The sequence below is a fragment of the Prionailurus bengalensis genome, chromosome F2, assembly GCF_016509475.1.
Source record: "Prionailurus bengalensis isolate Pbe53 chromosome F2, Fcat_Pben_1.1_paternal_pri, whole genome shotgun sequence".
Lineage (NCBI taxonomy): Eukaryota > Metazoa > Chordata > Mammalia > Carnivora > Felidae > Prionailurus > Prionailurus bengalensis.
In genome coordinates, this window is record NC_057353.1 from 38,105,874 (window position 1) to 38,131,309 (window position 25,436).

At 38.9% G+C, this 25,436-nt stretch overlaps 1 protein-coding gene across 2 annotated transcripts in view; it reads left to right on the plus strand.

Moving 5' to 3' along the window:
- The window catches only part of NECAB1 (N-terminal EF-hand calcium binding protein 1), a 198,181-nt gene that overhangs the window by 72,106 nt on the left and 100,639 nt on the right, over nucleotides 1-25,436 (plus strand). For both annotated transcript variants that reach the window (XM_043601341.1, XM_043601342.1), the window contains exons 4-5: nucleotides 8,482-8,507; nucleotides 14,939-15,036. In XM_043601341.1, the coding sequence (XP_043457276.1) occupies nucleotides 8,482-8,507; nucleotides 14,939-15,036 (124 nt within the window). The remainder of the gene's footprint in view (nucleotides 1-8,481; nucleotides 8,508-14,938; nucleotides 15,037-25,436) is intronic.

Sequence of the window (25,436 nt, forward strand, 5' to 3'; positions counted from 1 at the left end):
AGCCCTCTGGCAATTTTTCAGTGAAATTTATTTGGGTTTGGGCTAGTGAGTTTTTGGAGTTCTGTATATGTTTTGGATATTAACCCCGGATCAGATATACAATTAGCAAATATTTTCTCCCATTCCATAGATTGTCTTTTCATTTTGTTACTAGTTTCCTTTGCTGTGAAAAAGCTTTTTAGTTGATAAGTCCCGCTTGTTTGTTTTTTCTTTTATTGCCTTTACGTTGGGTGCCATGTCCAAAAAAGTCATTGCCAACACTCAGTGTCAAGTTGTTCACGCTGCTGTGTTTTCTTCAAAGAGTTTTGTCGTTTAAGGTCTTATATTTAAGTATTTAACTTCCATTTTAAATTTAAGCCTAATCAATTTGAGCTCAGGTTTGTGTATGGTGTAAGATGGGGGTCCAGTTTCATTCTTTGTATGTGACTGTCCACATTTCCCAGCACCATTTATTAAAGATGCTGTCTTTTCCCTATTGTGTATTCTTGGCACCTTTGACATAAATTGACTGTCAGTTGTCAATTGTAATTGATGGGTTTATTTCTGGGCTCTCTAGTCTGTTCAATAGATATATGTTTTTATGCCGATAACATAGTGTCTTGATTATCATAGGTTTATAATATATAAAGTTTGAAATCAGGAAACATGATGCCTCCAGCCTCATTCTTCCTTCACAAGATTGCTGTTTGGCGTCTTTGGTGATTGCCTACACATTTTAGGATTATTTTTCCTACTTCTGAAAAATGACATTGGACTTTTGATAGGGATTGCACTGAATTTATAGATTGCTTTGGATATTAATATTATTAATATTAAGTATATATAATATATTATATATTACTATATATTCATTAATATTAATTAATATTAACATATATTAATTATATATATTCATTAATATTAATATAGTATTAATATTCTTCCAATCCATGAGCACAGAATATCTTCCTCCTATTTGTGTCTTCGATGTCTTTCATCAATGTCTTATAGATTTCAGTGCAGCAATCTTTCACATCCTTGGTTAGATATGTTGCCAGGTTTTTAATTGTTTTCATGCATCGTAAATGGAATTATTCTGCACTGGTGTCTTAAATTAGGGTCACCTCTAGGATTCAGTTCAAAAAGTACTAATCGTTAATCCATGCCTTGTGTCAGTTCCTGTTTTTAATATTTGTTATACAGTAAGTGGGATAAAGTACCTGCCCTTGTGTGACTTCAGAGCTGGGTGGAGGAAGCGCAAATTGGAGAACTCGCTATCCTCACCTTTGGTAGGTGTGATGACGGGATGTTTTAGATTGAAGAGTCTGAATGAAAATTAGTCCATGGTTCCTGCTACAAACACTGTGCAGTTTGACTATTCCTATGGTTTTGAGTACCCACACGTGATGACTCCAAATATCTATTATTGAGTCCAGAATGGTAAAAGAATGGTTAAGAGCATTCTTGAGTCAAACGTACCTGGGTTTGAATCCTGGCCCTGCCACTCGACAGATGTGTCACTTCAGACAAGTTGCTTACCTTCACCTAAGACCTAGTCCCCTAGTTGTACAATGCGGATGGTGAAATCAGAGATGTAGGAAGTTAGCCACACCAGATAAAGCTCTCAACACTGTTGCACCTGGCATATGGCAAGTACTCCGTGTATGTTGTTGCCATTTAACTTTGAGTTCTTGTTTTGTTGTTTTTTTTTAATTTGTTATTTTTGTTTTTCCCCATAGTTGACTCCTCAGGGTAGCGTAAGCTTTCATTGGGAATTCCTAAACTTCCATTCATCTAATGCAACGTAGTAACAACTTTTAGTAAGAACTTTTGAACCAGCTCTTCAGTTCACCAAATGCTCCAGGGTTACTAAAAGGACACAGAAGGGAAAAGACGGTACTGTTTTGTGTGTGTGACTTTTGAACCTCCCACAGTGTGTAGCAAAACACGTAGTAGCTTCCCAGGTACGTGACCAAGTACCACGGACTGGGTAGCCTCAAATATCAAATTTTTTCTGGAAGCTAGAAGTCTCATCAAGGGCCATGCTTTTTCTGAAGGCTCCAGGGCGGGTATTCTTCCTTGCTTCTTCCAGCTGCTAGTTGGTAGTTGCTGGCTAGCGTTGGTATTCTCGACTTATGGCAGCATCATGCCAGGCTCTGCCTCCCTGTCTGTCTCTGAATCCAAACTTCCCTTCCCTTCTACAGATCGCATCACTGGATTAAGGCCAACCCTCACTCAGTATGCCTCATCTTAACTTGATTACATCTGCAAGGATCCTATTTCCAAACAAGACCATAGGTGTAGGTATGGGGTTTAAAACTTGAATGGATCTTCTTGGGGGACACAGGTCAACCCAGTACAATGGACACAGCAAATGTTTACTATATCTTGGGGAAGTAAATGATTAACTTTCGACTGGAAAAGCAATGATTTTCCAATCTCATTTTGTCTCTCGCATGAGACATTGTGTTTATGTGTGAAAATAGTCGGTCCTTAATTGGCCCCAGTATGAGCAGGGTTCAGACTCTTGCATGTGGTACCTCCTACAAATTCCTCCTATACAGGACACCCAAATGCAAAGTCTGTTATGATCACTATAGACTCTAAGCCTGCACTTAGAGCCAGCTGCTTGCCAAATGCTGCCTGCCTACAACACTCCGTAGCCCTCATCTCCATCTCCTTGGGAACATTTCACCTGTAATCACAGGATCTGACTCACTTTTGGCTCTAGGAACAATTGTGGCCTTCAGCAGAAGGGATTTACAGAGCTCTTACGAGTGTTTACTCAGTTGTCCTGGAATGCCACGTCATGTCAACCATGTTGATAGCCTGGCCTCATTTATTGTCTTGCTTCTGACAACGGAGTATTTGTCTTGATTATAAGAACGAATCTTTAAAAAGATGGTAATTATGTGAAATGATGAATGCGTTCGTCAGCCTGATTGTGGTAATCATTTTACACTGGGAAAAAATTTTAATGTTTAAAAACAATCTCCATTTCTGGCCTGGTTCTGGTTTCCTTGGCTCATTGCACGGCCCAAGCCCCTATTTGATAACCCTTGTGGTATTGCTGTTCTTTTGTAAGCAAGGACCTGCATTCATGCTGGGCCCTCATATTCAGTTCTTGGGTCAGGGGTCTGGTGACTAAAGTAACTGCCCCCCCCCCAACCCACCTATGAGGATATCTGAAAAGAATCTGCTCCTAAAATCCCTTTGGCCCCCGTTCTGTCTCTGTTGTCCTCCAGATGGATGTCTCTCAGCTGAGAGCGCTCACCTCAGTTCAGTTTGTGTCTGTAGCACCTGATCTCCCCCAGGAGGCACATCCCATTCTAGGCTCCAGTCTCTCTCACAACCTGCCCTGTCCCTCTGGTGGGGCGGGGATTCTTGTGTGATCAAGTACATATACACATCATGGAATTACAATCTATCCCAACATTATTTGCAAGGTCAGGTCCTTTATCATTCGGATCTTCCCATACTGCTTCTGTTGATTTTCCTTAATGCTGTTTTGCTTGGTGAGTCAGAACTAGCTGAACACAGTTGCTCTGATGCTAACAGAAAGATATTCTGCTCGGATTATTCTTAGTGAATTGGAAGATCGTGATATTCTTCTGTAAAATGAACACTGTGATGGCTGAGCATATTTGTGACGTAGCCAGCCTGCTAGTCTGCCGATAAACCCAAGTGGGTATCACTACAGTGCTCCCATCAGGGAGGAGCTAAGTGCATGGCTCATTGAGTCACATTCTCCTTGCCTCAAATACTGTCTAGAAGTAAACCTCTTTGGAGGCCAGTGTTAACTCCTTCAGGTTATTAGGAAGCTTAGCAGTGTTTAGCAAACTGTTTTGCCCACTGAAGAAGAAACCTGTTTACACTGGTGATATTCAGGCGGCTGAGGGATGCACTGGAACGTCAGTAAAAGGTGAGCTAGAACTTAGACTTTAAAGATTCCTGCTAAGATCCACAGTGTATTAATTTTGAGGAAGAAGCTAAAAATCTTGAATATAATCAGAAGCAAAGAAGGAGTTCAGAATGGTGGTTTTTCGGTAAGAGAGTCACTTATTTATACAGCAAAGGCAGCCAACTCTGTTAGAAAATACTTCAGAGATGACTAAGAATGTTAACATGAAGCCAAGACTATTTTGAGGTGGATCCTAGAATTGAGAGCTGGCATGTAAAAGGTTCTATTAGAAAGATTCTGAATTCTCAAGTAGAAATCAGTCTGGACTTCCCAAATATTTTCTCTTTTCTTGACGGTAGACATACTCCTCAGGAGAGCGGTTTAGTTCATCCTAACTCAGAGTGCCCAACACAGAAGATCAAATCAAAACAGCTTGAGCTGTCCCCAAGACTTGTAAATGAATGGCGTGCAGTGTATCTTGTCCTTGCTGTTCTTGGAGTTTCTGAGGGGTGCTTTTGCAAAATTGAGTGGCAAATCCAAACGGACAGGTATATTGTAACTTATACTAAATGGATTCACAAGTCAAGTCATGTGTACAGAATGATATGAACCTTGCCTTTTATGCTTAACATCTTTTCCTGCTTCAGTTTGCTTTTAATCATGAAGTACACTTTTTCCAGTATAAATGAAACCTTGTAATGATAAGAAAAACAAAGGTTTCGAAAGCTGTAAAGAAGGAAAGAGCAAACCCACCCAAAGTCCTAGCATCCAGAAGCAATGTGATCTGCTGTTGATATGGTTCCTCACTTCTTCCCAAGTCACATTTTTTGGTTCTATATATACCATTTATATCTGGTTTCACATTTTTATGTAACTTCTAAACTTAAGCATTTTTCAAGCTATTGACAACTCTGTAGATACATTTTAATGATTATATAATGATATGCAGTTTACTTAGTTATTCAGCTAATGAACATTTAGTTTGTTTCAATTTTTCCCCACAGTTGTCAGTCAGGCTGCAATGAATATGTTTGTTCTTTACCCCTCTTTGGCATCTAGCGGAGAATGCATTCTGATAGTAACACCCCCTCTGATTCTGTTTCAGTAAGAATGTTTACAATGTAACTAGCATTTATTCTTTCCATTTAGCTTTCTTTAAAAAGAAAAAAAAGATGGCATAGCTAAAAGAGTATAGGTTTTCTTGCTACAAACATGAAAAGAAACCAAACAATATCCCATGCTATCGGATATCCTCTAGGCTCATCTACGGCTTAATATTCCTTTACAATCCCACATTACTACAGGCTGGAGGTATCCTGTAAGAAATCAATCCTATAGAATTCACACAGGTAAGTCTACTATAAAAAAAGAACCGGCGGCACCTGGGTGGCTCAGTCCGTTGAGCATCCAACTCCTAATTTTGGCTCGGGTCATGATCTCAAGGTTCAGTTCATGAGTTCGAGCCTGTGTGGGGCCATGTGCTGACATTGCGGAGCCTGCTTAAGCTTCTCCCTCTCTCTCTGCCCCTCCCCGGCTCGCACTCTCTCTGTCTCTCTCAAAATAAGTAAAATTGAAAAAGAAAAAAGAACTGTGCTTTATTACCTACTACAAACAACATAGCACAGAAAGAGCTAAAGAATGTTGGAGGAGAGGAGCACTATAGTACTTTAGGAACATAGCCTTTTATTAAGGAACAAGTGCAGCTAATGTCATGCAAATTACTCTGAACTAAGTTTTAGGATATATTCCACGTAATTTAATTTTCATAATGGATTGGGCTGTTTATTCCTTTGAAATGAAAAAGAAACCTCATTATGAACCTGTGAACCATTCTGAAGAAAATACAAAAACAAAAGTGACCTTTAATGTCCTTTTTAAGTCTGAAGTTCTGTGAAAACAGTAAGGTTAGGAAATGACCTGTGTTTTAATGAACAAAATGTTTGAAATGATACTAAACATTTCTAAGTGATCTAATTCTGAATCCAACAGGATTCCAAGTTTTGATGGTTTTCCCTCAAAATTCTTCACATCTGTCTATTCTTTTTGCCCCCTCCTCCAAGCTCCCATATCAGGTACTGCTTTTTGCCTCGAAATCCATATGAAGACTTACAAATCCTATGTGTGCACCACTGTATTAATATTAATACACTATAAAGTTACACAAAAAGAAATGAAAAGGTATAAAGTTAAATACAAATACAAATATTTGAGAACTGCTAGATTTGATAATGGCATTGAATGGATATTAATTTCTTCACTTGTATGTAAGTTTCTTCCTTGTTTATAGAAAATATACACTGATGTACTTAGAGGTAAAGGGATATCATATCTGCAACGTACAATCAAATGGTTTGAAAAGACATATACAGAGAAAATAAAGAAGGTGGTAAGACAAATGAAATAAAATATTGACAACTGGGGGAGGGGTTAGGTGAAGGGCACTTGTTTTGTAGATTTTGAAATTATTTCAAAATAAAAAGTTTTAAAAGTGTGTGTGTATAAAGTTGAAGTATATCTTCTTGCCTCCAGTGGATGGCCTTGCACATCCCTTGGGTTCTACCCTCCAATCTGGGATCGGCTGGCCCAGAGTCTAGTAACAATGTCCACATTGGTCTCTTGGCCTCTTTTCACCCTCTTTTTATCTAACCTCAGCCCATCTGTCAGTGACCTTCCTAAAGTATAAATCTGATGATGTCACTCACCTTCTTTAAAATCCTCTATGATTCCAAATTGGCAAGAGAACCAAGAAACCTACTAGGTTATCTCAGGAGGCTTTTCATTGTTTGGTCCCATTCTTCATTAATGGCCTACGTTGCAGCCACAGGAACTACTCCTCGCATTTGTAGTTGTTATTGCAAATAGTGTTTCTTCTCACTGGAATGGTCTTCCTTTGTCTGCCTTTTCTACCCCTCTTTAAACTCAAAATTTTATCCTCTGGAGTCACTGCTGACCTTGCAGTCAGCCACTTCCCCCATAGCAGCAATTTAATTGCATTGTAGTTATTTACTCTCTGAGTTTAGCTCTGTCCAGTTGCTAGAGACTAGTGACTGGTCATACTCTTCTCAGGATCTGTTGCCACCTGGTTGATTATGACAGAACAATGCATGGCGTGTAGCGGTGAAAGCCCATGGGATAAATGAATGAACAGAAACCTACCCCACAACTTCCGCAGAAGACTTTACATGTTCTGCCTGGTGGCACATACAGCTTTACAAAGAGATCTGCTAAAGGAAGGAGATGCTCTTTATCCAAGATCAAATACTCAATGTCTGAGGATAGAATCCTGAATTTAAAATCACACTACGATTAGCGACGGGACTGGTAAAATGACCCAGTGTCCAGCAACCCTGACTGCTGTGTAGACGATAACTGGATCATGATGGTTATTTACGTTGAACTTTGACCTGTGGCGGTTGTATGAAGTGCAAGATTTTCAGTCAGTTGGTGCTTGCAGCTGACTGTTAGTAAGTCTTTATAATCTTTAAGAGGTTTACTTTTATTTCAATTTCATTTAAACTCACTGAAATTAATGGGGTGCCTGCGTGACTCAGGTGGTTAAGCATCCAACCGTTGATTTCGGCTCAGGTCATGATCTCACAGGTTCGTGAGTTTGAGCCCCACATCAGGCTCTGTGCTGATAGTGCAGAGCCTGCTTGGGATTCTCTCTCTCCCGTGCGCTCTCTCTCTCTCTCTCTCTCTCTCTCTCTCTCTGCCCCTCCCTCTCTGTCTTTCTCAAAATAAATAAACTTCAAAAAAATTTTAAATGAACTTTCTAAAATTAAAATTTTATTAATGTCTCATCTAGTAGTTAATATGAGTTTTCTCCTTTAAGTTACAATGTAGTGTTGTATTTATTTATTGCCTGATTTTGGACCATTCTTGCATTCCTTTACCAAGCCTTCCTCGGTCAAGACACTATTCTGATGGGAATGTATTATATCTACTAACATTTCATCTGCTGTTCCATAGTTACATTTGTAGAAGGCATCTGTTGTTTACATGTAAATATTAAGCCGTGTAACTCTTCATTGTGTTTTAGAAATCATTCCAAGAAGACATTGAGTCAAACTTCCCTCAAAGATTGAATTTAGATAATGGAAGTTCTAGTAGTTCTACCAAGTCCGAAATCATGATAGCTAACATTTATTAAGTGCTTAGTTTGTGCCACTCTTTTAACTGCTTTGTATTTATTAACCCATTCACATCCTATTGCATTCATAGGAAACAGAAGTTATTATCCCCACCTTGTGGTTGAGGAACGGAGACCCAGGGATGCAAAGTACTCAGGGTCCCAGGGTGGTAAATGGTCGAGTCAGGATTTGAACTCAGGCATTCTGGCTCCAGAGCCTCTAATTCTTCAGCCAGTATGCAGTATTCCCCAGCATGATACTGGGGAAAACACAAACCCCAACAATTATTTGTTCACAGACAGAATCTGATCTAATCATGGTTAACATAATTGAGTAAACAACGTCGAATTTACATGAAAAATACCATAACTACATATCCTCTATTATTGTAACCTAAATTGGGGAATAACTGTACTTAACTATTTAAAAACTTAAATATTACCAAAGTAACTATTTTTTTTTTCTTTTCAGCAATCTCGACACAGAAGAACTATGTGGTAAGTTGTGTTGGGGGAGAGGGAGGCAGTCAAACTCACTACTTGCTTTAGAATGAAAAAGAACGCCATCTTATATCAATTTCTATATACCCTAAAATTAATGTCCTAGATTAGGAATTTGGGAATATAAAAGATAATTGAGATCTCAAAGGATTTATCTTAACTGAGTTTTACTCAAGCATGTTTTTCATTGCAGAAAGAGTTGGGACTCAATTTGTTCATGGAGGAGAGTTATTTTGTTTGCATTTGGTACAATTAGTTTCATAGTAGAAAACTCCCCACTAGTTTGAATATATTTTTAAATTGGTGTTTAAGACAACTTCATTATTCTTTTCAAATAGATTGCAAGACTGACCCCCCTTGACATGTAAAAACAACTCTGTCCCATACCTGCCTAAACAGTTTTGGAGTTTTAAATGTCACTTGCAAAACAAGTTTCAATGGAGAGAGGAATTTCTACAGATTCTTGATTTAATAGCCTCTTCTATTATTTTCTTCATCTTTGTGGTTGGAAACAAAAGTCAAAGGCTAGGACTTTGGGAAGGCAAATATTTCTGAGATTTATCTTTTGTTTTGAGTAAATTGTGGAGCACTGTGAGACTATTCAGTGTGAAACAGCCATTTTTCTCTGAACACTGGAAGGTTTTAAGCTTTATGTTTTAAGATAAATATATAACACCTTGTCCAAGTTTGAGTTTATTGTCTAGGCCTCTTAGAAATAATTTTATAGATGATATTCTTTGAAACTCTTAATTGAAGTCATAAGCACTTCCTGAATATCTTATAATCCTTATAAATTTGAAGTTTACCAAATCATCATATAGTCCATTTTACAATATTCAAGAGTGGTGATCTTCCATTTCATCAAAAATGGTAGAGCAACACCAAGTGAGGATATGCCAAGACAATATATCAGAATACAAGCTTTCAAGAAAAGAACTCTGGACAACACAAATATGATAATCACCAACCATGAGCTTTCAAATTTTCCAATGGTCATAAAAAACTCTATTTCCTGTTCCTGTATTGTGTCTATCTTGTATTCCGTGAGAAGAATCCAGCTGAAAAGCAAGCTGTTTATGCAGAAGCAAGGTATCTCAGTACTAAAGCAGTTCATGTTTTGTTGTGAAACACCAGCAGAGAAAAACGGAGGAAATCCTGACATGCTTTTACACATAATCAAACCATGATCTGTCCACACATGGGTATTAAACTGTGCCAAGGAGGCAAAAGGGCCCGTGGGGACCCTGGCCACCAGGCTTTCTAAAGAACAGCAATCACGATCAAGGTCAAGTTGTGATCCATTCTCATCCATGGGCAGATGGTCCCTGCCAGTGAAGTGGAGAGATGAAGTAGGGAAATGGAGAAGATTATGTCAATAATTTTGTGAGGTTGGGAGACCCATTTCTAGATAGGTTAGGCCAAAATAAGGATTTCCTCAAATCATCCACTTAATTCTTTTTGTTGTCTATTTAACTTTGCTTAGGTAGGCATGGCTCTTGAGAAAGCAAACTGTTAAAAGGGCTTTTAAGATGAAGACATTTAGTGGCTCTTATTTGCTATGTTGCTTATGTATTGTCATCAAAGAGTATTACATTATCCTCTCGGTGTAATTGTGTATCTTCACTTAATCCGCTACAAAAAAAAAGTTTAATTTATCTTCTATAATAATAGAACTCGATTAGAAACCTACTCTGTATTTAGAAAAAGCTTTGGCTATGAATTTCCCCACAGTTAAGGAACTAGTATATGGGGTTTTAATGCAACCAAATTGCTCTGTATTTTTAAACCCAGTGATTGTAGTCCCAATTGTATGTTATAATCCTCCCCCTCTCTGCTCAAGAATATGCATTTTAACTTCCAGAGTATAGTTTCATGTCTTGTTATTTTGTAAATATAAAGTAAATATTTAAGTTGGATTCTAATCAAAACCAAATGCTTCAGTGCACGCAAGTAAAATCTGTCGACTCATATCCCGAACAAATTTGCCCTGGTGCATGGGAGGGATGACATTTGATTGGCATGAAAAACAGATTTCCTGTGCTCTTTCAGGGAAGCCAGTTAAAAGGTCCAGGTATCTAACAACTTTCATTCTGTTGCTTTTACTTAGTTAACTAAATTATACACCTAGAAATCAAAATATGTTAAAATAAAGTATTGCTTTATTTTAGTTATGAAAATAATACTTAACTGGTTTTTAAATTTTAGCAATACAGACTTACATTGGCATGTAAGACAAAATGTCAGCCTCCCCCCTTCCCTCTCTCCCTCCCTCCCACTCTCTCTTTCTGTGTCTCTCTGTCTCTTTCTCTGTCTCTGTCTCTCCTTTTGCCTGGTAGTGACCTCCACTGCTAACTGCTTGGAGCATATCTTTCCAGATACTCTTATGCCTGCATTGACATTGACAAATATACTTTGATAGATAAGTCAACATCCATCACCACACACAGTTCTTGTCTTGTAATGAGAACTTGTAAGATGTATTCGCTTAGCAACTTTCAAATATGTAACACAGTATTACTAACTAAGGTTACTGCCTTGTATATTACCCCCCATGACTGACCTTTAAGATCTACATTCTACTTTGCGTTTCATTTGTTCTTTTTCCAATTCCTTGAGGTGCAAAGATTATTATTATTTGAGATCTTTCTTGTTTCTTGATGTAGGTAGCATTTAACTCTATGAACTTCCCTTTTAGAACTGCTTTTGCTGCATCCCATAAGTTTTGGTATGTTGTATTTTCACTGTTATTTGTCTCAAGTTGTTTTTTTGTGTTCTCTTTTAATTTCTTCTTTGATTCATGGTTGTTCAAGAGAGGGTTGTTTAATCTCCACAGATTTGTGAATTTTCCAGTTTTCATCTTGTAATTTCTAGTTTTACATCATTGTGGTCAGATGAGATGCTTGATATGATTTCAGTCTTCTTAAATTTATTAAGGCTTGTTTTGTGACCTAACATCTAATCTATCCTGGGGAATGTTCGTTGTGTATTTGAGAATAGTTTGTATTCTGTTGCTTTTGGATGGAATGTTCTGTGTGTGTGTGTGTGTGTGTGTGTGTGTGTGTGTAGTCTATCTGGTCGAATGTGTCATTTAAGGCCACTGTTTCTTTATTGATTTCTCTGTTTGGATGATCTGTCTATTGATAAAAGTGGCATATTAAAGTCTCTTATTATATTATATTGTCTATTTCTCTCTTTAGATCTGTTAATACATGCCTTATATATTTATGTGCTCCTGTGTTATGTGCCTGTATATTTACAAATGTAATATCCTTCTGGTGGATTGGCCCTTTATTGTTACATAATAACCTTCTTTGTCTCTTTTTATAATCTTTGTCTTAAAGTCTGTTTTATCTGATCTAAGTATAGCTACTTCAGCTTTCTTTTGGTTTCTAATTGCTTGTAAGATCTTTTTCTATCCCTTCGCTTTCAGTCTGTGTCCTTATATCTGAAATAAGTCTCTTGGTGGCAACAAAAGATTTTCAATCCATTCATCCACTGTCTTTACATTGGAGAATTTAGTCCATTTACATTTAAGCTAAGTGTTTATACATATATGCTTATTTATGTATCATTGATTGTTTCCTGACTGTTTTGTAGTTCCTCTGTTTCTTTTCCTCTTGCTTTCTTCCTTTGTGACTTGATGCTTTTCTGTAGTGGTATATTTCAATTTTTTCTTTGTGTGTGTGTGTGTGTACCTAGTGTAGGTGGTTACCATGAGGCTTACATAAAACAATTTATAACAGTCTGTTTTAACTTAATAACAACTTGTTTGAACATGCTTTAAAGCTCTACATTTTTTACTCGCTCACCTCCATGAAAATTTTTATGCTTTAGATATCCCAATTTGCATATTTTTATTTTGTGGTTCTAGTAAATTATTGTAATTATCATTTGAATACTTTTGTCTTTTAACCTTCATACTAGCTTTATAATCGATTAACCCACCACCTTTACATTAGATTATTTTGGATTTTACTATATGTTTACAGTTACCAGTGAGAATTACACTTTCAAATGTGTTCTCATTAATAATTAATGAGTACCCTTTCATTTCAGCTTAAAGCAGTCCCTTTCACATTTCTGGTAAGGCTGGTCTAGTGGTGATGAACTCCAATTTTGGTTTTGCTGCTCTGGAAAATGTTTATCTCTCCATTTCTGAAGGACAGTTTTCTGGGTTCTTGGACCATTGTCTGGCACAATGATCATGTGTATAACAGTTATTTGTTGGGATGTTTATTTCCCCTACCTGGTTGTAGGCTCCTTAAATAAGGCACTAAGTAAATGTGTGTTAAGTCCTGGAATGACTATATGAAAGCTCACCATGATGAAGTGGAGATTGGGGATTCTCTCCTTTTATCTGTATTAAATGTCCTGACTTCCCACTTTGAGTTCATTAGAGCCCCACTTGCCCTGGAACATGCCCCTTACTAAGTTATAATACAATCTGAGTGACTTTGACCTGCACCTCCTCAAAATAACCCTTACACCTAAGCTCCTATCCGAGCTTAGGTGCTGCAGTTCTCTCAATTCTGAGAGTTATTTTCTTTGTGTCCCAGTGTATTGCTTAGGGAGTGATTTTTTTTCCCCCTAACTGCTTTGATTATTGAGATGAATGAGTGGATGAATAAAAGAAGGAAGGCACGCAGGCTAGATAGGTGTCAGCTCAGAAACCTTCCCATGTGTTTTATGAGCATGTGCCTTCATAAATCTAATTTCACAGTGGCAAGACCATTTATATTCTCTCCAGGGACCTTCATCAGTTAAGCCAGATATATTGTTCAGGAAAATATTTTAGGAGGTGTTCGTTCTTGTTTTGTTTTTCTTAAACCTGATTTTTAAGCACCACATCCTATTTTCCACTTAATCTATTTCTGCATGCTTACATTTAAGATCCCCATTACAATCTTTTTTGAGTCTTTGTATATAAATAAGTAAAAATGTGCTAACAGCCTTACTTTTTTCCATTTTTCTTTACACGTTTTCCTTGTTGCAACTTAGTGTGGATTCTGTTCTGATAATAATTTTTTTAAATTGATTTTCTGTAGCCACATTAATTGCTTGCTACTTCATAAACGGTTTTATTCATTGATTGCAAATAATGGCGTGGACAAGGTCAGACACGTTGGTCACCACTCAGAGAAAATCAATATCCTAGCCAAGAATTAAAATGTTACCGTCAAGCAGGTATTTAAGGAGTATCTGCTTCCTTATTTATCTTCTAACTAATCCCTTCCTGAACGAACCTTTCTATGAGATGATATACACCACACATTTTTTAAGAACTACATCATCAGGAATGCATTTTCTTTTTGTCAAAAACATGCTGTGTGTTTTTAATCCATGTGTACACAAACCATAGTTTGACAGCCATAATCTAGAATTGATTTATTGCTCACCTGTGTTTATTTTTCTTCTCAGATGAGTTCTGTACACTTACTAATAAATCATTCAGTGGTACTCCCAATTTGTTATTAATATCAGTGTCAACAAATAATTCCATCTGGAGTATGAAATAAATTAAAGTTTCCATAAGACATGCTGAAATTTAGCTCAGTGATATCAAATAGCTTTATGTGGATTATGCTTGTCATTCTATTTGATTCCCCAAATAGTTATGGCACACTAAGGAGAGGCAATAATAAACTACAGCTCATCCAATGATGAGTTCACAGGAATGGTGAGGGCTAATGATTTTCTAGTGACTGAAAGTTCTAGGTCTTTTCAGCGTAAGACTTTCTATGAGTTTTGGTCAAGCTAGATCTCTCATTTCAGAAATATATAGATCTCTGTAAGTAAAGATGAGGTTTTGCATGTATATCTCCTCCATTTCACCTTGTTTGGGAACCGTCTATATTCCATACTCTTAATTGTAACACCCAATGTATTATTTATTTCTGCCTACTGAAAATGTGGTAAATATACCTTTTGCTCTGCCCAAATCGTGGAAAAAATAAATTATGACAGGAGTAGTACATGAGAGATACCAAGGGGGCCATCTTCGTGTTTTGTAGCCTTATTAGTTCTTAGCCATGAGGAGAGCTTACCTTCCTTAAATGTTTCCCAGGAGAGATGATAAAATGTCATGTATTTTTTTTTCTGAAACTACTATCTTAATGATTACTGTAGTAATGTAATAATATGCTGTTGAGAATAGTTTTTATTGTGATAGTCTTGCCCATAGATCCAGATTCATTTTTTTCCCTATTGTAGGAAAAAACATTTCTTCAAGGATAATTGTAACTGTTTAGGGTGTTTTTTTTTTTGAAATGAATATATTGACACCTTAGTCTTTTTTGAAAACCTTCCAGTTTTCAGTTATAACATGCAATTTGTTTTGCTCATTTATGGAATTAATCATCAGTTGGTTTTGCTGTTCTTTAGGATACCTAAATGCAAACATTAACTTTTTTCAATATTCTTCCTTTTAGAATATTTTTCTCAGCACTTGGGTGAATATGAGAATGTACTAGCAGCACTTGAAGACCTCAATCTTTCCATCCTGAAGGCCATGGGCAAAACAAAAAAAGTAAGGAAATGTTGGTGCTTGTTTTCTATAAAATCTCTTCTTTGAAAACATTTTCTTGGAAAATCACACCTGTTCCCTAATGTACCATAAAAGTATATATTGATTTTTATCACCTACAACTTATTTTCTCGATATTGAATGACCTATTGTAGTCATTCCAAAACATGAGGTGCCAGATACTGTGCTTTTTGCTGAGGATGCAAGGACACAAAGAGCTGTGCAAGCAGCTCTTACTCTGGTAAGGAGACGAGCGTGTGAACAAGCCATCGTTAGATAGCACAACAGAGGGCAGCACGAGATGGGACACGTGGTTCATGCTGGAGGCAATGACACCTGTGCAATTGCAGATGAAGTTGTAGCTAGGGAAAGGAGAAAGAGACACATGGAACAGCATGTACAAAGTCCCTGTGTTGGAAGCTGCATGGAGCAGGCACAGGGCATTCAAGGAAATTAAGATGGTCGGTAAGATTAAAGTCTAGAAAACTCAAGAGTGGCATGATTTGAGATGAAACTGGTTTAGCAGAGAGGGGCCGTAGCTTTCATGATTTTGTTGGTGAACCTAAGGATGTAGACCTGCCTCCTAGATGTAAATAAATCAACCACATTTTAAGCAGAGATGTGGAAACTCATGCAGTCTTTTGAAAAGCCCATATAAGACTCAGCTTGGGATTAGGGTGGAGAATGTGGGGAACAGAATCAGGAAGATGAATGAGGAGGCTAGTTCACTAACCCAGGCGAGAGATGTTGGTAGTTTAAAGTTATTGGCAGACAATATGGCGAAAGGGAAAATAATTGTACATACATTTGAGATCCTATCAATAAACCTTGGAGGAGGATAGAATATGGGGAATGGGAGAAGGATATGTCCAGCGTGAATCCTAGTTTTTCACTCGTGTGTCTGGTGGTGGCACTACATAGACTGCTGAAAGAAGACCGGGTTTGAGGAAGTAAGCTCGTGAGTTCTATTTTAGACCTGTTGAATCTAAGCGCCCTTTGAACATCTAAGGAAATTCAAGTAAACCATCGGATACAGAGATCTGTATCTGACAGGTAAAGTTTAGACTGGACATATGTTTGTGAATTGTCAACATTTGCGCAAAGAACTTGAATGACATCATGTGGGGAGAGAATATACAGTAAAACAAGGAGAGGACCTAACACTGACCTTTAAGGAACTGCAACTTTTGTGGGTGGGTGGAGGAGAATGAGTTGGGATGAGAAGGATTCCAGAGGGAATCTGGGAGACTGTGGCGTCCAGAAGTTGGGGAGGGTATTCCAATGAAGTACAGACTGGTCGATAGTGTTGACTGCTATGGAGGGGGCAAGAGATGAGAATTACATTTCCTGTTGTTGGTAAATTAAAAAAGATATTCTGGCATGTGAGGTGCATAACAAGAAATGAGAATGTTTTTTAATGTTTGTTTGTTTGTTTGTTTGTTTATTTTTTCTTTCTTTTATAAAATTTATTGTGAAATTGGTTTCCATACAACACCCAGTGCTCATCCCAACAGGTGCCCTCCTCAATACCCATCACCCACCCTCTCCTCCCTCCTACCCCCCCATTAGCCCTCAGTTTGTTCTCTGTTTTTAAGAGTCTCTTATGCTTTGGCTCTCTCCCACTCTAACCTCTTTTTTTTTTTCTTTTTTCCTTCCCCTCCCCCATGGGTTTCTGTTAAGTTTCTCAGGATCCACATAAGAGTGAAAACATATGGTATATGTCTTTCTCTGTATGGCTTATTTCACTAGCATCACACTCTCCAGTTCCATCCACGTTGCTACAAAGGGCCATATTTCATTCTTTCTCATTGCCACATAGTACTCCATTGTGTATATAAACTACAATTTCTTTATCCATTCATCAGTTGATGGACATTTAGGCTCTTTCCATAATTTGGCTATTGTTGAGAGTGCTGCTATAAGCATTAGGGTACAAGTATCCCTATGCATCAGCACTCCTGTATCTCTTGGGTAAATTCCTAGCAGTGCTACTTCTGGGTCATAGGGTAGGTCTATTTTTAATTTTCTGAGGAACCTCCACACTGCTTTCCAGAGCGGCTGCACCAATTTGCATTCCCACCAACAGTGCAAGACGGTTCCCGTTTCTCCATATCCTCTCCAGCATCTATAGTCTCCTGATTTGTTCATTTTAGCCACTCTGACTGGCATGAGGTGATATCTGAGTGTGGTTTTGATTTGTATTTCCCTGATGAGGAGTGATGTTGAGCATCTTTTCATGTGCCTGTTGGCCATCTGGATGTCTTCTTTAGAGAAGTGTCTGTTCATGTTTTCTGCCCATTTCTTCACTGGATTATTTGTTTTTCGGGTGTGGAGTTTGGTGAGCTCTTTATAGATTTTGGATACTAGCCCTTTGTCCAATATGTCATTTGCAAATATCTTTTCCCATTCCGTTGGTTGCCTTTTAGTTTTGTTGGTTGTTTCCTTTGCTGTGCAGAAGCTTTTTATCTTCATGAGGTCCCAGTAGTACATTTTTGCTTTTAATTCCCTTGCCTTTGGGGATGTGTCAAGTAAGAAATTGCTACGACTAAGGTCAGAGAGGTCTTTTCCTGCTTTCTCCTCTAGGGTTTTGATGGTTTCCTGTCTCACATTCAGGTCCTTTATCCATTTTGAGTTTGTTTTTGTGAATGGTGTGAGAAAGTGGTCTAGTTTCAACTTTATGCATGTTGCTGTCCTGTTCTCCCAGCACCATTTGTTCAAGAGACTGTCTTTTTTCCATTAGATGTTCTTTCCTGCTTTGTCAAAGATTAGTTGGCCGTATGTTTGTGGGTCTAGTTCTGGGGTATCTATTCCATTGGTTTATGTGTCTGTTTTTGTGCCAATACCATTCTGTCTTGATGATTACAACTTTGTAGTAGAGGCTAAAGTCTGGGATTGTGATGCCTCCTGCTTTGGTCTTCTTCAAAATTACTTTGGCTATTCAGGGCCTTTTGTGGTTCCATACGAATTTTAGGATTGCTTGTTCTAGCTTTGAGAAAAATGCTGGTGCAATTTTGATTGGGATTGCATTGAATGTGTAGATAGCTTTGGGTAGTATTGACATTTTGACAATATTTATTCTTCCAATCCATGAGCAGGGAATGTCTTTCCATTTCTTTATATCTTCTTCAATTTCCTTCATAAGCTTTCTATAGTTTTCAGCATACAGATCTTTTACATCTTTGGTTAGATTTATCCCTAGATATTTTATGCTTCTTGGTGCAATTGTGAATGGGATCCGTTTCTTTATTTGTCTTTCTATTGCTTCATTATTAGTGTATAAGAATGCAACTGATTTCTGTACACTGATTTTGTATCCTGCAGCTTTGCTGAATTCATGTATCAGTTCTAGCAGACTTTTGGTGGAGTCGATAGGATTTTCCATGTATATCATGTCATCTGCAAAAAGTGAAAGCTTGACTTCATCTCTGCCAATTTGATGCCTTTGATTTCCTTTTGTTGTCTGATTGCTGATGCTAGAACTTCCAATACTATGTTAAACAAGAGCGGTGAGAGTGGACATCCCTGTCGTGTTCCTGATCTCAGGGAAAAAGCTCTCAGTTTTTCCCCGTTGAGGATGATGTTAGCTGTGGGCTTTTCATAAATGGCTTTTATGATCTTTAAGTATGTTCCTTCTATCTCGACTTTCTCAAGGGTTTTTATTAAGAAAAGTGCTGGATTTTGTCAAAGGCCTTTTCTGCATCGATTGACAGGATCATATGGTTCTTATCTTTTCTTTTATTAATGTGATGTATCACGTTGATTGATTTGCAAATGCTGAACCAGCCCTGCATCCCAGGAATGAATCCCACTTGATCATGGTGAATAATTCTTTTTATATGCTGTTTAACTCGATTTGCTAGTATCTTATTGAGAATTTTTGCATCCATATTCATCAGGGACATTGGCCTGTAGTTCTCTTTTTTTACTGGGTCTCTGTCTGGTTTAGGAATCAAAGTAATGCTGGCTTCATAGAATGAGCCTGGAAGTTTTCCTTCCCTTTCTATTTCTTGGAATAGCTTGAGAAGGATAGGTATTATCTCTGCTTTAAATGTCTGGTAGAACTCCCCTGGGAAGCCATCTGGTCCTGAACTCTTATTTGTTGGGAGATTTTTGATAACTGATTCAATTTCTTCGCTGGTTATGGGTCTGTTCAAGCTTTCTATTTCCTCCTGATTGAGTTTTGGAAGTGTGTGGGTGTTTAGGAATTTGTCCATTTCTTCCAGGTTGTCCAGTTTGTTGGCATATAATTTTTCATAGTATTCCCTGATAATTGCTTGTATCTCTGAGGGATTGGTTGTAATAATTCCATTTTCATTCATGATTTTATCTATTTGGGTCACTCCCTTTTCTTTTTGAGAAGCCTGGCTAGAGGTTTATTTTGTGAATTTTTTCAAAAAGCCAACTCTTGGTTTCATTGATCTGCTCTACAGTTGTTTTTTTTTTTTTTTTTAGATTCTATATTGTTTATTTCTGCTCTGATCTTTATGATTTCTCTTCTTCTGCTGGGTTTAGGCTGTCTTTGCTGTTCTGCTTCTATTTCCTTTAGGTGTACTGTTAGATTTTGTATTTGGGATTTTCCTTGTTTCTTGAGATAGGCCTGGATTGCAATGTATTTTCCTCTCAGGACTGCCTTCTCTGCATCCCAAAGTGTTTGGATTGTTGTATTTTCATTTTCGTTTGTTTCCATATATTTTTTAATTTCTTCTCTAATTGCCTGGTTGACCCATTCATTCTTTAGTAGGGTGTTCTTTAACTTCCATGCTTTTGGAGGTTTTCAAGACTTTTTCCTGTGGTTGATATCAAGCTTCATCGCATTTTGGTCTGAAAGTGTGCATAGTATGATCTCAATTCTTGTATACTTATGAAGGGCTGTTTTGTGACCAGTATGTGATCTATCTTGGAGAAGATTCCATGTGCACTAGAGAAGAAAGTATATTCTGTTGCTTTGGGATGCAGAGTTCTAAATACATCTGTCAAGTCCATCTGATCCAATGTCTCATTCAGGGCCCTTGTTTCTTTATTGACTGTGTGTCTAGATGATCTATCCATTTCTGTAAGTGGAGTGTTAAAGTCCCCTGCAATTACCACATTCTTATCAATAAGGTTGCTTATGTTTGTGAGTAATTGTTTTATGTATTTGCGGGCTCCCATATTCGGTGCATAGATATTTATAATTGTTAGCTCTTCCTCATGGATAGACCCTGTAATTACTATATAATGCCCTTATTCATCTCTTGTTACAGCCTTTAATTTAAAGTCTAGTTTGTCAGATAAAAGTATGGCTACTCCAGCTTTCTTTTGACTTCCAGTAGCATGATAGATAGTTCTCCATCCCCTCACTTTCAATCTGAAGGTGTCCTCAGGTCTAAAATGAATCTCTTGTAGACAGCAAATAGATGGGTCTTGTTTTTTTAATCCATTCTGATACCCTATGTCTTTTGGTTGGCACATTTAGTCCATTTACGTTCAGTGTTATTATAAAAAGATATGGGTTTAGAGTCATTGTGATGTCTGTAGGTTTCATGCTTGTAGCGATGTGTCTGGTACGTTGTCTCACAGGATCCCCCTTAGGAACTCTTGTAGGGCTGGTTTAATGGTGACAAATTCCTTCAGTTTTTGTTTGTTTGGGAAGACCTTTATCTCTCCTTCTATTCTAAATGACAGACTTGCTGGATAAAGGATTCTTGGCTGCATATTTTTTCCGTTCATCACATTGAAGATTTCCTGCCATTCCTTTCTGGCCTGCCAAGTTTCAGTAGAGAGATCCATCATGAGTCTTATAGGTCTCCCTTTATATGTTAGAGCAGGTTTATCCCTAGCTGCTTTCAGAATTTTCTCCTTATCCTTGTATTTTGCCAGTTTCACTATGATATGTCATGCAGAAGATCAATTCAAGTTACGTCTGAAGGGAGTTCTCTGTGCCTCTTGGATTTCGATGCCTTTTTCCTTCCCCAGATCTGGGAAGTTCTCAGCTGTGATTTCTTCAAGTACCCCTTCAGCACCTTTCCCTCTCTCTTCCTCCTCTGGAATACCAGTTATGCGTATATTATTTCTCTTTAGTGCATCACTTAGTTCTCTAATTTTCCCCTCATACTCCTGGATTTTTTTTATCTCTCTTTTTCTCAGCTTCTTCCTTTTCCATAATTTTATCTTCTAGTTCACCTATTCTCTCCTCTGCCTCTTCAATCTGAGACATAGTTGTCTCCATTTTATTTTGCAGTTCATTGATAGCATTTTTTAGCTCCTCCTGGCTGTTCCTGAGTCCCTTGATCTCTGTAGCAATAGATTCTCTGCTGTCCTCTATACTGTTTTCAAGCCTAGGGATTAATTTTATGAGTATTATTCTAAATTCACTTTCTGTTATATTGTTTAAATCATTTTTGATCAGTTCGTTAGCTGTTGTTATTTCCTGGACATTTTTCTGAGGGGAATTCTTCTGTTTTGTCATTTTGGATAGTCCCTGGAGTGGTGAGGGACTGCGGGCACTTCCCCTGTGCTGTCTTGAATAACTTGTGTTGGTGGGCGGAGCCACAGTCAGACCTGATGTCTGCCCCCAGCCCACCGCTGGGGCCACAGTCAGACTGGTGTGTGTCTTCTCTTCCCCTCTCCTAGGGGCAGGATTCACTCTGGGGTGGCATGGCCCGTCTGGGCTACTTGCACACTGCCAGCCTGTGGTGCTGGGGATCTGGCGTATTAGCTGGGGTGGGTAGGCAAGGTGCACAGGGGAAGGAGGGGCAGGCTCAGCTCGCTTTTCCTTAGGAGATCCACTTTGGGAGGGCCCCTGCTGCACTGGGAGGGAGTCAGACCCCCTGGAGGATGGATCCGCAGAAGCACAGCGTTGGGTGTTTGCGCGGTGCAAGCAAGTTCCCTGGCAGGAACTGGTTCCCTTTGGGATTTTGGCTGGGGGATGGGCGAGGGAGATGGCGCTGGCGAGCGCCTTTGTTCCCCACCAAGCTGCGCTTTGTCGTCCGGGGCTCAACAACTCTTCCTCCCCTTGTCCTCCAGCCCTCCCATTCTCCGAACAGAGCTGTTAGCTTATAACCTTCCAGATGTCAAGCCTGCTTGCTGTCGGAACACACTCCGTCTGGGCCCTCCGCTTTTGCCAGCCAGACTCAGGGGCTCTGCTTGGCTGGCGGGCCGCCCCTCCACCCCAGCTCCCTCCCACCAGTCCGTGGAGCATGCACCGCCTTGCCGCCCTTCCTACCCTCTTCCGTGGGCCTCTCATCTACACTTGGCTCTGGAGGATCCATTCTGCTAGTCTTCTGGCAGTTTTCTGGGTTATTTAGGCAGGTGTAGGTGGAATCCAAGTGATCAGCAGGATGCGGTGAGCCCAGCGTCCTCCTACGCCGCCATCTTCCCGTCCAATCCCTCGAAATGAGAATGTTTAAAGCTAACGCGGAATTTTTGGAGAAAGCCAGTAGATTTATATGTACGTCCTTGAACTCCACTTGTTCCCGAAGGCCCCAAAGAAAACTAAAATGAGATTTTTTAAGGGGGAAGTTTGTAGTAACAAAAGTTGGAAACTGAAAGGCAGATGAGCAAGTGGCTGCTGGCAGCAGACCTGAGACATTTGATGGCTTGACTTGTAGGGGGAAAGCAGAAAGGCGCGGGGATCTAGTGGCACTCATTGGCACTGGAAATGGCAGGGAATGGTGGGGCTAAAGCAGAGTGACCTGGTGGAAATCTGTGGTTCCCCGCTCTTCTCTATGGAGCTGGGCAACTGCCTTTTGATCCACCCAGGTAGAAAACCTAGACTTGTTCTCTTTAAGGGTTCAAGGGGAGGATCTCTGCCTTGTCTCCATAGTTGGAGGATTAAGTAGAAACTTACATTCTAAATGAAAGGACCTCCAGCTTTCTTCCTTCATTTGACTCCCAGAGGGTTGGCATCCTGCAGGCAGACCTAAGAGGTTGTCTCTGAGAAATCCAACCAGTACAATAGGAAGCACCTAAATTCTGTCGCATGGTAGATAGAGCTCAACCTCATCTCCCTCTTCTCCCCTTAAATCCTAAAGGCTTGTCCGCAACCCATCATTAAAGATGTACAGTCAGCCACGTATCCCCAAATTTCTTATGGGAGAGGCAGAGATCAAGACAAACCAAAAAGGAGGGAGGGAGGGAGGAATGAATGAACAAAGCAATACAGGGGACTGACTATGCAGGAAGATGAAAACTCCCAGTCTCCTCAGCCCCCTCAGAAGGAGAAGAGAAGATATTGCTTCCATGAATCAAAAGCTGTTTGAAATTAGAATAAGAGCACAAATAAAGACTTCCAGAATTCTGGAAAATAAAGTTTAGAAAGTGTTCCAAAAAGTAAAGCAAAAAAGAAAGTGTAAGAAAATTGGAGCATCAGCCTAAGATGTCCTATAATCCAAATAACAAATTCTAGAAAGAGGAAACAAATGGAATCTGAATACGTTTTCCTTTGATCTGTTAAGGAGTATTTGGAAACTGTGTAAGATTTTACTCCTTGGGACCTTCCCTCCAGAAATGGTAACTGTTTAAAACCTCTGCTTGGTGTGGCCGACTTCTCTCCTTGTTCGTTAGGCCTCACCTTTAATACCATGTCCTCAGACAAATCTTCTCTGACCACCTTATGTAAAAGAGGTTGTCTCTGAGTATCTCCTGTCCTTCTCTGGCAATAATCAGAATGAGTAACTATGCATTTTATTTTTGTTTGTTTTTTAATGCTTGTTTACTTAGAGAGAAAGGGTGGGGTAGGGCCAGAGAGGGAGAGAGAGAGAATCCCAAGCAGGTTCCAGCTGTCTGCACAGAGCCCAATGTGGGGCTCTGTCTCATGAACTGTGAGATCATGACCTGAGCCAAAATCAAGAGTCGGACATTTAACCACCTGAGCCACCCAGGCACCCCTGTATTTTGTTTTGGTTTTTTAATGTTTATTTATCTGAAAGAGAGAGAGAGAGAGAGAGAGAGAGAGAGAGAGAGAGAGAGAGAGCGCACTTGAGTGGTGAGAATGCTTGAGAGGGAGACACAGAATGTGTCAGCTGTCAGCATAGAGCCTGTTGTGGGGCTCAACCTCATGAACCAAGGGATCTGAAGTTGGACACTTAACCAACTGAGCCACCCAGGCACTTCTGTATTTTGTTTAGATTTTTGTTGTTTGTAAGGAGAGAGAAGGACAGTGTCTCTTTTGAATATCCAGAGCCTGACACAGAGCCTGACAAAATGTAGTCAGTAAAACTTTGTTGATTGCTTAAATAAAGTGACTTAAATTGATATTCATTCTGCTCTAAAAGCGAAGTAATTTCACTCCTGAAAGAAAAATTGCTCCTAACTCCATCTAAGAAGTATTCAGATATCCTTTAATAGGAAGCAAGCACATAATTTTTATTTTCTCACACATTATATTAAAATCATGTTCTTTGTATTAATACAGTGAGGCTTTGTGGGATTTAAATGAAGATCAACCTGTTCTATTTTGGTCTCTTCGGTACAAAGCCTATTTCTTAGCACAGACTCTTGAAAATGCATTTAATCTGTATAATCATGTTGCTTAATCAAGGACAAAAAGATTTTTTTAAATGATCCAAAATAAAATTAGGAAAGGTTCTTCATGTGATAGCTCAAAAATGAGTGAAATGCAGGAGTTTGACAGTTTTTTCAAGCCACTGTTGCACTGACATCTTCTCCATGCTGTCTAGCACAATGAACCCTTCTGAGTGAGAAATTCAGCATTTCTTTTTGAGAATCTCTCTATATTTTTACCCAGATGAAAAGTCCTGTCTCAGTAGGGAGGGCTGACTGTTCTAGGCTTTTATGAAAAGTGAAATGCAAGCCATTTGTGAGTGTATCTGTCTGCTGTGTCAGAGAATGGATAAAATGGATTCCAGCTGCTTAACTTAAACCCCAGGAGGTGACTCGGGACAGATACAGTCTGTCACTGTTATTTCCCGTTTTCCTCTTCCCTTAACCCAAGCCTTTCTATATAGGTCCTCAAGGGTTACCTGGATTATTTTTCAGAATAAACACCATAGGTCAAATTCCAAATGGTATTGGAATTACCTTGAAAGTAGGTAAAAGCAGAACTCCCTGTCTGGCTTTGGGATTTCACACAAAAATAGTGGGTTTGTCTATTCATTTTTCTTTCTACAGTGGGGTGATAAGCTAACCTACATCATTAGTATGTGGTGTGCTTGGAATCTCAAAGAAAATGTAGAATTCTGATGCGGGAGTTAAAATTCATCTTGTGCTATTTATATAAACCTAAATGGAATTCCAGATTCCCTTAAGCCTTACTGGTAAGACTTCAAAAGGAAATGATCATAAGCTAAAGTGAAGAATGATGTTCTTAAAAGAGTTACTTAGGGTGTGAATAATTACTTCACCTTGATGAGTGAAACTGGGAAAGTGTCCAAAATTAAAAAGTATACAAAGTTTGTAGTTTT